This window comes from Rhinatrema bivittatum, chromosome 1 (assembly GCF_901001135.1).
Source record: "Rhinatrema bivittatum chromosome 1, aRhiBiv1.1, whole genome shotgun sequence".
NCBI classification, from domain to species: domain Eukaryota; kingdom Metazoa; phylum Chordata; class Amphibia; order Gymnophiona; family Rhinatrematidae; genus Rhinatrema; species Rhinatrema bivittatum.
Window position 1 is genome coordinate 304,439,795 of NC_042615.1, and position 12,999 is coordinate 304,452,793.

Genomic DNA, 12,999 nt, shown 5'->3' on the forward strand with positions numbered 1-12,999 from the left:
TTTCCGGCACACAGGAATTTATGGCAGGGGCCTGTTCTTAACAAAGATCTGAATTCAGTTTGTCTTACAGTATAGCTCTTGAGAGGGTTCAATTCCTGAAGCGTGGATATTCTACTGCAGTGACTACCACTTTGCTAAGAGAGGGAGAGTTCTCCATTTCATTAGCCTATATGCTGGTTTGGCTACTGTGGGAGGCTTGGTGTGAAGATGGAGGGGTGATTCCTCATTCAGTTAATATTCTGCTCATTTTGCAAATTTTGCAGGATGGATTGAGTAAAGGGTTGGTCCTCAATTCTGCCATCATTTGTGTTTCTATGTTAATTTCTTAAAGGTTTAGGTATTGGCTGTTGCCTGTTTTCAAGGTTAGGTGAATGGTGGGCCCTTGTCAGCTCATCCAGATGTGACCTGTTTCTTGAAAGGAGTGAAGCATTTTTGCCCTCCCTTGCAGTTACCGGTGCACGTATGGAGTCTTAATCTAGTGTTGGATTTTTTTTTAGCAGGCTCTACTTTTCAACTTATGTGTAGCCTTTCCTTGAGGTTACTGACCTTGAAACGGTGTGAGTTATGGCAACTTGTTCTGTGCGTCGAGTATCCAAACTACAAGCCTTGTCTTGCCGGGAGCCGTTTCTACGAGTGACTCCAGGGGCGATACAGCTGTGTACTGTTCTTTTTTGCCAAAAGTGGTTTCAGATTTTCACTTGAATCAGTCTATTTCCCTGCTGTCTCTGGACAGGGCAAGAGATGCAGAGGTTTATTGCCTGTTATGGCCCTTGGCTGTCAAAAGGCATACCTTGAGGTTTTTGAACCTCTCAGAAAGAAGGACCAACTGTTTATTCTCCATGATGGGAGTAAACAGGATGAGCTGGTGTCTGAAACTACAATAGCCCACTGGATTAAGGAGGAAGTCATGACTGCATATGTGGATGCTGAGCAGCTGTTGCCTGGTTGGGTTAGGGCTTATTCCACTAGGGCTCAGGCAGTGTCATGGGCGGAAGCTACATTGTTGCCTCCTGTCAACATTTGCCGAGCTGCAATGTGGTCCTCCTTACATTCCCATTCCAGGCATTATTGCCTGGATGTGCAGGCCGAAGAGGACGCAGCCTTTGCTCGTGCAGTTTTGACTGGACTGCAGGCAACATCCCGCCCTGCTAGGGGGTAACCTTTATACATCCCACTGGTTTTGGATTCACCTGTCTGTACCCAAAGAGGAGAAATTACTACTTAGCTGATAATTCCATTTTCCTTAGTACAGACAGGTGAATACAATTTCTCACCCTTTACTGTTGAATGGTTCTGCATGGCAGTGTGTTCCAGGGAGTACAGATAATTGTCAATCCAGTCCCTTTATTAGTGTTACACTCTTTGAGCTCAGTTTTTTTCCTGTTGGCTGAGTGCTCGATTGGTTATCTGTTAATAATCATTTTGCTAATCTGTCTACTGTTAGCTTTTGCGGAGAATACTGGCAGGCTGATGTCATTGCAGGGATATATATACTGTGATGTCAGCTTTGCTCCATTTCTATCTACTGGTAGAGGTATATAACCCACTGGTTTTGCATTCACCTGTCTGTACTAAGGAAAAGGATATTATCAGGTAACTAGTAATTTCTTCTTTGAATCATTGGAGTCAGGTCCTGTAAAATTCTGGGCTTGGAAAGTCCTTTACCTAGTTGCAATCACCTTGGCAAGAAGAGTAAGCAAACTCTAGGCTCTTAGTCCACTATCTTGCATATCTGCAGTTCTTTCACAACGGAGATTATTCATACTCACCCAAAGATAATCTCTGCTTTCCATATTAATCTGTTCTTCCTACCATCTTGCCAAGACCACGTGGGCATGACAGGGAAAAATCCCTTCCTATTTTGGATTTTAAAAGAGCCTTGGCATATTACAAATGACATACTCAACCTGATCAAGCTAATCAGCTTTTCGTCTCATATAACCCTTCGTATATCTGTTACCAAACACACTTACCTAGTTGGATAAAATGTATCTCTCACTGCTTGACCTAGCAGGAATTTAACTTCAATTCAGTCAAAGCTCATCAAGTTCTAGCTATAGCTTCCTCTGTTGCTGATCTCAGAAGTATACATCGAAGATATCTGTTAAGGATGCAATATGGTCATCAGTCCATATCTCGCAATCCATTATTGTTTTGGTAACATTTTAAGAACTGACTAGATTTTGATAAGCAGTTTTGTGAAATCTGTTCTCACTGTAGTCCACTCTCGGTGGTGGAGTCTGGGTTGCCTATTAAATGCTCTGCTTCACTCCTCAACTTGAGACTCCCCACAAGCAATGGCTAATTCAGTCTGCTTATTGACAGAAAAAACATATTTACATATCGTAAATGGTGTTTTCTGTAGATGGCAAGATGAATTACCCATGGAATACCCTCCAACCCCCCTCCCTGGAGAATAGACTATGCAGTTAAATTCAGCTCTGTTACTGACTGAGGAGACTTGCAAGGCAATGCTTGCACAGTAACTCCTGCACATTCTCAGAACTCAAATCTCAACAGCTTGGAATGAAGACCATTTGGTGCTGCCAAATGACATTAACACATGTAATGGCTAATTCATCCCATCTATGGAAAGCAGTTTTTGGTAAGCAAACATGTTTTCCTTCAAACTTGCTGTGAGTTGCCCTGTTACCTCTGCCACCCCTCAAAAGCACTTTTCAGTGCTGCTAAAAAGAAAAAAAAATAGTCTGGCTCTTAGAAGCCCCCTTCCAATGACTTCAAAGATTGTATGGCAGAAAGATGTCCATTGCCATGATTTGTTACAAATGCCTGAGGCCAGCTGACAAAGCCAACTATGAAGGATCCTGAAGGGAATTCACTGCATTTAGCTCCTTCCACGTTTTTGTCCTTGGCTTGTCCCCCCCTCCTTGACTGAGGACTTTGTTTGGAGATACCAGATCCCATATGTTCCATTGTGCTTTTGGTCTGGATGTGACTGCACGTGCAATTAACTGAAGAGGGGAGCTCCTTCCTGGGGTCCACTAGGAAGTTCATAGGAAAATGTTCTCCATACTGGTACTGAAGGAAGATGTCTCTCTCCCCAGTCTGGGTCAGAGGATTCAATAACCTATAAACTAGGTAGCTGAATTATTGCTGAATTATAGCTGATCCTATTGAATGTAAAGCTTGTTGCTGTGTTATTGTTTATTGTAAACCGAGGTGATGTTTTTAACGTGCCGCGGTATATAAAAAAATCACTAAATAAATAAATTGTTGAAGACTTTTTGTCTCATTGGCAGCAAGTGACGAGGATAGCACTCTTCAGTCTCTCCTGTACAGAATGGCATATGTGTTCCCTCAAGGAGGGAGTCCCTCTCACTTCCATGCCTTGGGAGTTCCCATCAGAAGTCCCGGTAGCACGATTTAGCCCCCAACAGTTCAAGGACAGTTGTTTTCCTTTGCCTTTGCTTATAAAATGCTACTGATTGGATAAACTTATTAACAACTTGCTCATGGTTTATCTATATATTTTTGGGCCCATATCAACTTTATTTTTTCCACAAAAGAAGAGCATGGTTGCTTTCACATTTGCCCCTTCTTTGCGGTCTTTTGACTTTTGTGGGACGCATATTTTGCTTGTTTTTTTATACTCATGGTAATTCTCAATATGAGACAAAGCCAGTGAACCTTTAAAAGTCCTAGTGGAATTCAGCCACTTGGCTTCAGGAGAGACACGGTCACAGAAAAGGTCCCAGTGTTTTCCATATGTATCTGATTTTGGGGTTAGCCTTCCAAATTTCAGGTCACCAAATTGTTTAGACAACTGTGGCCTCCAACCTAAGCTGGGGAGCTCATACACAGGGTTTCATAACCAGGGCCCTTGGTCTGTCCAGAAAAGAGATTGCATCCATTTTCTTCAACTATGGCATGTGGCTTTAAAGAACTTCAGAGGTGGCCAACAACGTTGTCCTAATATAACCAATCAAGTAGTACAAGCAAGAAGGAACAGGGAAAACTGTCAAGGAAGCTGTTTGTGAGGACCTAGCTGTCTCCAAGGATAGCTTTAAGAGCCATGGACCTGGTAGGAAAAGGAAAACATCCTAGAAGAGAATTAAGGGTGAGCTTTCAGAATACTAAAGAACAAAATATCTAAATGTTCACAATGATTACAATTAAAATGTGTATTTGTACTTTGCAAAAATTTTAGTTTTGTAGGAATTTTAATTGGCAGTATGCAATTGTAGCAAATGTGCTGTTTTCTGATACTTGCCTCAGAATCTACATATCAGCCTTGGAAGAAAAGCAAGGAACTTGACTGCACAATGTGCTGCTTTCTTTGGTATATTATCCACCCTCTTACTAAGCACAGCATATACAGTTGCTAGCATGGGGTAGGTGGAAAAGGACCACAAGAAGAGCCTGGGGGTAGTTAAGAGGTGACAAAACAAGTATGGGGCAGGAAAGTGTTATGTAGAGAGGAAAATCTTTAGGGAGATTAAGCAGGACATTAAGTAGCATTTTTTTGTGATGGAATTCCAGAAAATCCCTTGCATACAAGGAGGCTCTGTATTCCTTTACCTTATCTTGCAGTGACCTGGCTGCCTGACACAAACATTATGTATTGGTGCTACATGGAGATTTTTATGGCACCATTGCTTGTATCACAAAACTTTGTTCAAATTTATTTTCCTTCTTCCAGCTTTAAATGCTTGGGTCAGCAAATCTGACTACTTTTTTTGTGTTTATTTTTATTTTATTTATTTATTTTTTTGATTACTGCTGTTGGATCTCACGTTTTGCCTTGCCTTTTAGAGGAATGTATATGTTGCTGACCTTAGTGAAGAAGTTGTTGTGCATCCAGAAGATGTCCTGCAGTGGATAAAGAAGGGAGAAAGTAAGACTTTATTTGTGTCTGATAATACACATCTAGACTAGTTTATATTTACATCTGTAATAAACATTTCTTCAAAGGTAAACATCCTGAATAGTCATGTACTGACGGGTGCTTTTTGGCAAGCTGGAGATTTTCCAAGAAGTTGTTGGTTTCCTTTTTTTTGGAAACAAGGTGACATTCCAGCTGTTGGGGATTAAACCCAATGCCATTTCCTTGCTCAGCCATTTAAAAAACCTTTTGTGGAGATTCTTTTCCTAGCATGTAGCCAGCTGGACTCAGGACCAATAGGTTATGCTCCCCTGCCAGCAGGATGGAGTGAGTCAGATTTCAAAGCTGACATCAGCCTACATACACCCTTCAGTGATCTCAGCCCTTCAGTATTTCTCCGTCTCCAGCAGATGCTGGACATACTTCTCTCTAGGGGGATTGTTGTACTTTCTGGAATGAAAATTATACATTTAAATCGAAAATAATTGAGCTCCACTCTCCTGTGGTGATACCTAAAGGTCCCTCCCCAAGCTGAGAATTCCTGAGGTGATTTCTGAGATCCCTCAGAGGTATGCCTTGGTCCAGTAGCTGGTTTCTGGCATGGACTTTGCTGCTTAAGCAGCTGAAAGGCAGCAGGTGCAGGAAGCCAAGCATTTCCCTTTAATTTGCTCCACAAAAAATAGACAAAGCTGTTGTAGTAGAATACTACCAAACTTATTTTCAATGTTATCAATGTAATATTACATAGAGAAGGCTACTCTGAACAGACTCCACTGGGCATTCCCAAATTCATTACATACAACAAGACACACATTGATTAATCAGTCTCACCTTTGCTTTTATTCTAGCAACATGTCATCTTTATTAGCCAATAGGTCAGCATGTCCTAAGTTCTAATTATAATTATCTGCAAGCACAGCACATCTTATTACTGGTAATACGTTTTCCTATTTTCTACCAAATATAATTCTTCAACCTTGATATAGTTGTTGTGTGCATAGACCCATAGTTTCATCTTTTATTTTGTCCATGGAGCCAGTAAGTCTAACAGTACAGCCTTAAGCAAGTTTTGCAATAGTTACTACATATCTTTATTTTCATTCGGGCTGATACAGAAAGAAGTGCGGGAGAGCCAGCGAGCGCCCGCTCTCCCGACGCGTGCACAGACCAGTGTCCTGGGTGCACGATTCAGTATCGGCCTGCATGCAAATGAGGGCCTGTGGTAAAAGGGGACGCTAGGTACACTAGCGCGTCCATAGCGCCTCCTTTTTGACAGAAGCGGCGGCTGTCAGCGGGTTTGACAGCCGATGCTCAATTTTACCAGCATTGGTTTTCAAACCCGCTGACAGCCATGGGATCGGAAAACGGACGCCGGCTAAATTGAGCGTCCATCTTCCAACCCATGGGTAGATTTTTTACTTTTTTTATTTTTTATTTTTGAGGCCTCCAACTTAATATCGCTATGATATTAAGTCAGAGGGTGTACAGAAAAGTAGTCTCCTTCCTCACCGATGCTACCGCAGACCTCGTGCGCACCTCATCCAGGGGTGTCGCCACTGCAGTGGCAGCAAGAAGACAATTATGGCTCCGGAATTGGTCAGCTGATGAGACTTCCAAAGCGAACCTCACAAAAATGCCTTTAAAGGATCCCTCCTGTTCAGGTTCGAACTGGAGAAATTAGTCAACAAATGGGGTGAATCTCCAGTACCCCGATTACCTAAGGACAGGAACAAAAGAACATATCACCGCTCCTCCCCCAGAAGAACCAAGGGTAGAGGATCACAGCACTTTAAGCCTTACAAAAATACACAGTCCCAAGCACCTCGTCCTTCAGGAAGGTCTCAGCCCTTTCGGAACAGGCACATTAAGAGAGGAGCAAGCTCAGGGGCAGGCTCTGACCGTACCCCAAAATAAGACGCAGACCCATCCACAGGAAGAAGACATAGGGGCAGACTTACCCTCTTCTACCAAAGATGGGTCGAGATAACTTCGGCAAGTGGGTCCTATCATTCGAGAGGGGTACTCGCTGGATTTCCAAAGCATTCCCCCAGACAAATTTATGAAATCGCCATGCCACTCCCACTCCAAGAGGTTAGCAATGGAAACCACGCTAGCAAGACTACTCGGCCTGAAGGCAATAGCCCCAGTGCCCATGCTTCAACAAAATACTGGCCACTATTCCATCTATTTTATCGTTCCCAAGAAAGAGGAAACAATCCGGCCTATTGTGGACCTCAAGGCCATCAACCGTTACTTGAAGGTTCCACACTTCCGCATGGAAACCCTCTGTTATGATGGCGGTACAACCAGGAGAATTCTTAACCTCCCTGGACCTATCCGAAGCCCACCTTCACGTCCCGGTCCATCAGAACCCACCAGCGTTTCCTGCGATTTGTGATACTAGGCCATCATCAATTCCGAGTGCTACCCTTCGGACTAGGTACCGCCCCTAGAACTTTCACCAAAATCATGGTGGTAGTGGTAGCAGCACTGAGGAAAGGAGTCATGGTACATCCTTACTTGGACGATTGGCTGATGAGGGCAAAGTCTCCAGAGGAGAGTCTCCATGTGACCACCAGAGTCAAGAATCTCCGCACCGAAGTGGATCTTGCTCACCACGGATGCAAGCCTGCAAGGGTGGGGAGCCCAGGGACAATGGAACAAGGAAGAGGCGGGATGGAACATAATCTCCTGGAAGCGCGAGCGGTCAGGCCTACGATTCAGCCACAGACTCGGAGGAGAGTCTGTCAGTCATGTCGGACAATGCAGCGACCGTTGCCTACATCAATCGACGGAGGAACCAAGAGCCAGCAGGTGTCTCTAGAAATAGACCCCCTCATGGAGTGGGCGGAAATAAATCTACAAGGGATTTCTGCCTCCCACATCGCGGGAAAAGACAACATCTCTGCAGACTATCTCAGCAGAGAAAGCCTAGACCCGGGGGAATGGTCGCTGGCGGACACAGCCTTCCAACTGATAGTAAATCAATGGGGTCTCCCAGCCATGGATCTAATAGCAACTTGTCGCAATGCCCAGGTCCCCAGATTCTTCAGCCGCAGACAAGAACCACAATCTCAGGGAATCGACGCTCTTGTCCAGAACTGGCCAGAGGAAAGCCTCCTGTATGCCTTCCCACCCTGGCCACTACTGGGCAGGGTCATCCACACGATAGAACGCTTCTGTGGATCCTCAACCTAGTACTAGACTTCCTAGCAGGGGAATCCTTCAGACCAACAAGCGCCCTGTCTCTACGTCTCTTGACCTTAAAGACAGTGTTCTTGATCACAATATGCTCAGCCCGGCGCGTCTCCGAACTTCAAGCATTTATCCTGTCGGGAACAGTTCCTCAGGGTCACCCAGGGCACCATTCAGCTATGTACGGTACCATCCTTCCTTCCGAAAGTGGTTTCCCAGCTCCATATGAACCAGACCATATCCTTACCATCACCAGATGAGCACAGGGATTCTGAAGACTCACGCCTCCTCCGCCACCTGAATGTCTGCAGAATTCTAGTCTGATACCTGAAGAGATCGCAATCCTTGCGCAAAACTGACCTCCTGTTTGTTCTTCACAGTGGGAAGAAACAAGGGGAAGCGGCAGCGTGGGCCACCATAGCCCGCTGGATCAAAGAAGTAATTAATGCTGCCTACATAGAGGCAGGAAAACCATTACCTCTACAGGCCAAGGTGCAGTCTACAAGGGCCCAGGCAGTCTCCTGGTCTGAAATCAAACTGCTGTCACCAGCCCGAGATCTATCGGGCGGCGACATGGTCCTCCCTACACACCTTCTCCAGGTTTTACTGCCTTGGATGTTCATGCCAGGGAGGATACAGGCTTCACAAGGGCAGCACTAAGTAGGCCATGGGCAGCCTCCCACCCGGTAGGGGAGTAGCTTTTGTACATTCCATTGGTCCTGAGTCCCATCTGGCTACAAGCTAGGAAATGGAGAAATTACTTACCTGATAATTTCGTTTTCCTTAGTGTAGACAGATGGACTCAGTATCCTGCCCACGGCTGCTCTTGAAATCGAGAACCTCTGATATCAAATCTTGAGACTGAGTAAGTATGAATAAGCCACGGCCTATCTCTAGTTCAAGACACCCACAGTTGCCCAGGTGTCTGCGTTTGTTTGAGTGCACTGGCGGTCTCCGGTGCACTCAAACAATAAACGCTGGTGGTCTCCAGTTGAACCAGTTCAAGTTTAATCAAGTATTAAGCAGCATATATCCATACTGGCTTTTTAAGAGAATACTGAAGAGCTAAGCATACTGCACGGGTATATGTAGGCTGATGTCAGTTTTGAAATCTGACTCCATGTCCCATCTGCTATCAGGAAAGCACAATACCCATTGGTCCTCAATCCATCTGTCTACACTAAGGAAAACGAAATTATCAGGTAAATAATGTCTCCATTTGGCTCACATGATCTAGCCAGCATAGTAAAAAAAAAATAAAATAAAAAATAGTGTAGTGAGCATAACCTCAAATTTCAGTCTGCTAGTGTAAGTTAAGTTTGGAGAGAAGGACAAAAAATGTTTAATTTCCTAGCGTGTAGCCAGATGGACTCAGGCTAGCAGATGGGAGACTGAGTCAGATTTCAAAGCTGATGTCACCCTAGATATACCCCTGCAGTGACCTCAACTCCTCAGTATCTCTGTCTTGTAGCAGATGCGGACGCTATCCCACACTCTAGCACAGTGTTAGAAAATTTACAGCAAGAAGACAAAATTTACCTTAAAGAAGATCGAGCCCCCCTCTCCTGCGATGATACCTAAGGGTCCCTCCCCCAGTTGAGAATTCCTGAGGTGATTTTTGATATTCCTCAGAGGCTTGCCTTGGTCCGGTAGCCAGTAACCCCGGCATGGACTTAGCCCTAGAGCGGCTGAAAGGCAGTATGTGCACATCTGAGCGTGGCGGTGAAGGTAAAGCCCTCTCTACCCACAGCTGGAGACCATTCCGACACAGCGATCGGTAAGCGCCGAGACCAGGTAAGCTGAAAACTTTAAACTAAGATCTTTGGTCTCTGGGGCTCGGAGTGCTGTACAGATTTTGAATTTCACCCGGCGAGGTAAAAGGGAGCACCGATCGGGTTGAGCAGCCTTGGTTGGGCTAGGTCCTGGTCTGGTGCAAGGGCTCCGGATCCGTGGAGACCCTCGGGGGGGGCGCGCGCTATCTTCCCCCCTCGGTTGGCGGTATGCACGGGGGCAGGCCGGACGGTCAATGCGCCCAACTTGTGCGCCTTCAACTTAGATGCGTGCACTGCCGAGCACACAACCATGCGCATAACTATATGCACATCCGCGCTTAAAACTACATGCGTGTATTGTGCTCACGCGCATATCTGTGCGCATATTGAAGCACGTTACCTATGCGCCTAGATATAGAGGCAATGGCACCGGCGTCCAAGAAGCCCAGAAGGCACTCTCTTTGCACAGCCTGCTACATCAGAGCCGCACAGCCTGAATTGGAGTCCTGCCTGTGTCATTGCGAAGAAGCCCAGGGGAGATCAAAGCCTGGTCCCTCACTGTCTGAGGATGGATCTGGAACTACTATATACGATAGCACCCCGGATCTATGCAACCCCGAAATGGCATCTCCAGAAGAGGGCACCTCAGAGGCCCCTACTCTGACTCTCCCTGGGGTTAATATGGACCCATGGACCTTCTCCTGGCTAGAATTTTTCCAGGGGCTGCAAGCCTTCGTTCAGGCACAATCAGCCCCGGCTGCGACCCAGGTTCAACCCCTGCAGGAAGCATAAGATCCTCCCGGCCCTGCTCGGATGCCTCGAGACATGCCTCGCCTAACCAAGAATTTCCCGGACGGGGACCTGGATACCTCAGATGATGGTGGCTCTCTGGAAGAAGGAGAAATCCCTCCAGGCCTGGAACCATACAGAGCCATGCTTCGCTTCTTCCACAGGGATGAATTACCAGCCCTTGTTTCCCAGACTCTGGGATCCCAGGCCGGACCCTATGGCGGAACCAAAGAAGAACCCCATTTTCGTAAGGCCTCATGCTACTTCCCAATGGTGGAAGCCATCCAGGAACTAATTGACCTGGCGTGGGATGTCCCAGCGGCCAGCTTTAAAGGAGGTCAGGCCTTGGAAGCCTTGTACCCTCTGGAACCAGCGACCAAGGAATGCCTGCATTTCCCAAAAGTGGATGCCATGGTCTGTGCCGTCTCAAAGAGAACAACCATTCCCGTTGAGGGAGGGGTTGCATTGAAGGATACTCAGGATAGACTATTAGAATCCATTCTTAAGCAGGCCTTCGACGCAAGAGCAACGACACTGCAGATTGCTTCCTGCTGCGCACTGGTGGCACGTTCCTGCTTGCTTCTCTCTCTCGAGGCAAATAACTCCGGAACGTATGCCGGTGAAACGATTGAACCTGCAATAGCCTTCCTGACGGACACAAACTCGGATCTGGTGCGTACCTCAGCCAGAGGAGTAGCCTCGGTACTGCCGTCAGAAGACAGTTATGGTTGCAGAATTGGTCTGCTGACGCGACCTCTAAAGCGAATCTCACAAGAATGCCCTTTAAAGGATCTCTCTTATTCGGAAGCGAATTAGAGAAGTTAACCAGCAAGTGGGGCGAATCTCCAGTGCTTCGGCTACCGGAGGACAGGGGTAAAAGGTCCCAACCCCCCTCCCCCAGAAGAACCAGGGGCAGAGGCTCTCAATGATTTCGACCCTACAAGAACTCGCAGTTTCAGGCACCTTGACCCTCCGGAAGGTCCCAGTCCTTTCGGAACAGACAGGCCAGGGGCAACCTCCAGCCATGCTCCCCAATGAGAATGGGCCGACCATCCAAAGGAGGAGGAAATAGGGGGTCGACTTTCCCTCTTCTACCAACAATGGGTCGCGATCACGGTTGACAAGGGTACTAAACATCATTCGAGAAGGTTACTCTCTGGAGTTCCGCAGCATCCCTTGGGACAAATTGATATCACCCTGCCACTCCCACACCAAGAGACTGGCAGTGGAAGCCACTCTGACAAGACTACTCAGGCAATAACTCCGGTCCCTACGTCCCAACAAAATACAGGGCATTATTCCATCTATTTTATCGTCCCCAAGAAAGAAGAATCGTTCCAACCCATCTTGGACCTCAAGAACGTCAACCATCATCTGAGGATACTACACTTCTGCATGGAGACTCTCTGCTCCGTAATAGTGGTAGTACAATCGGGAGAGTTCCTAACCTCCCTGGATCTTTCCTAAGCCTACCTTCACATCCCAGTCCATCAAGGTCACCAGCGTTTTCTATGCTTTGCAGTACTGGGACACCATTACCAGTTCCGAGCGCTACCCTTCGGACTAGTAACTGCCCCCAGAACATTCTCCAAAATTATGGTGGTCGTGGCGGCAACACTGAGGAAGGGAGGGATCTTGATACACCCTTACTTGGATGACTGGCTGATCAAGGCAAAATCTTCAGAAGAAAGCAGACAAGTGATCAGCAGGGTCAAGAAACTACTGCAGGAACTCGGTCGGGTCGTGAATATGGCCAAGAGCCTACAGTCCTCTCAGTCTCTAGAGTACCTGGGAGCCTGTTCGACACCAAACAGAACAAGGTCTTCCTCCCTCCCCTGAGGAGGAGGAAGCGGATGGAACAATTACGATTGATGACCAGTACACGTCCCAAGGTATGGGACTATTTTCAAGTCCTCGGGCTCAAGGCATCAACCCTGGAGGTTGTTCCGTGGTCAAGGGCTCACACGCGACCTCTACAGTGCTCCTTACTGTCATGTTGGAACTCACTGTCCCAGGATTACCCAATCCGCCTCCAACTCCCAGCAGAGGTACATTCTCAGCTTCAGCAGTGGCTTCAGGAAAGACCACCAGTGCAGGGGGAGTAAGCCTATCCCCACCGAACTGGATCGTGCTCACCACACACGCGAGCCTACAAGGGTTAGGAGCCCACTGTCAGGAACTGATGGCCCAGGGACAATGGAACAAGGAAAAGACGGGATGGAACATAAACTGCCTGGAAGCTCGGAGTCAGACTAGACTGCCTGCGATTCAGCCACAGGCTCCAAGGGCAAGCAATCTGAGTAATGTCGGACAACGCTACAGCGGTTGCCTACATCAACTGCCAGGAAGGAAACAGAAGCCAGCAGGTGTCTCTGGAAATAGACCTTCTCATGGCATGGC

General features: G+C 46.8%; 1 protein-coding gene across 1 annotated transcript in view; it reads left to right on the forward strand.

The window, feature by feature from the left end:
• The window catches only part of CENPE (centromere protein E), a 691,519-nt gene that overhangs the window by 43,695 nt on the left and 634,825 nt on the right, over positions 1 to 12,999 (forward strand). The window contains 1 exon segment of the mRNA XM_029608709.1: positions 4,774 to 4,855. Coding sequence (XP_029464569.1) covers positions 4,774 to 4,855 — 82 coding nt within the window.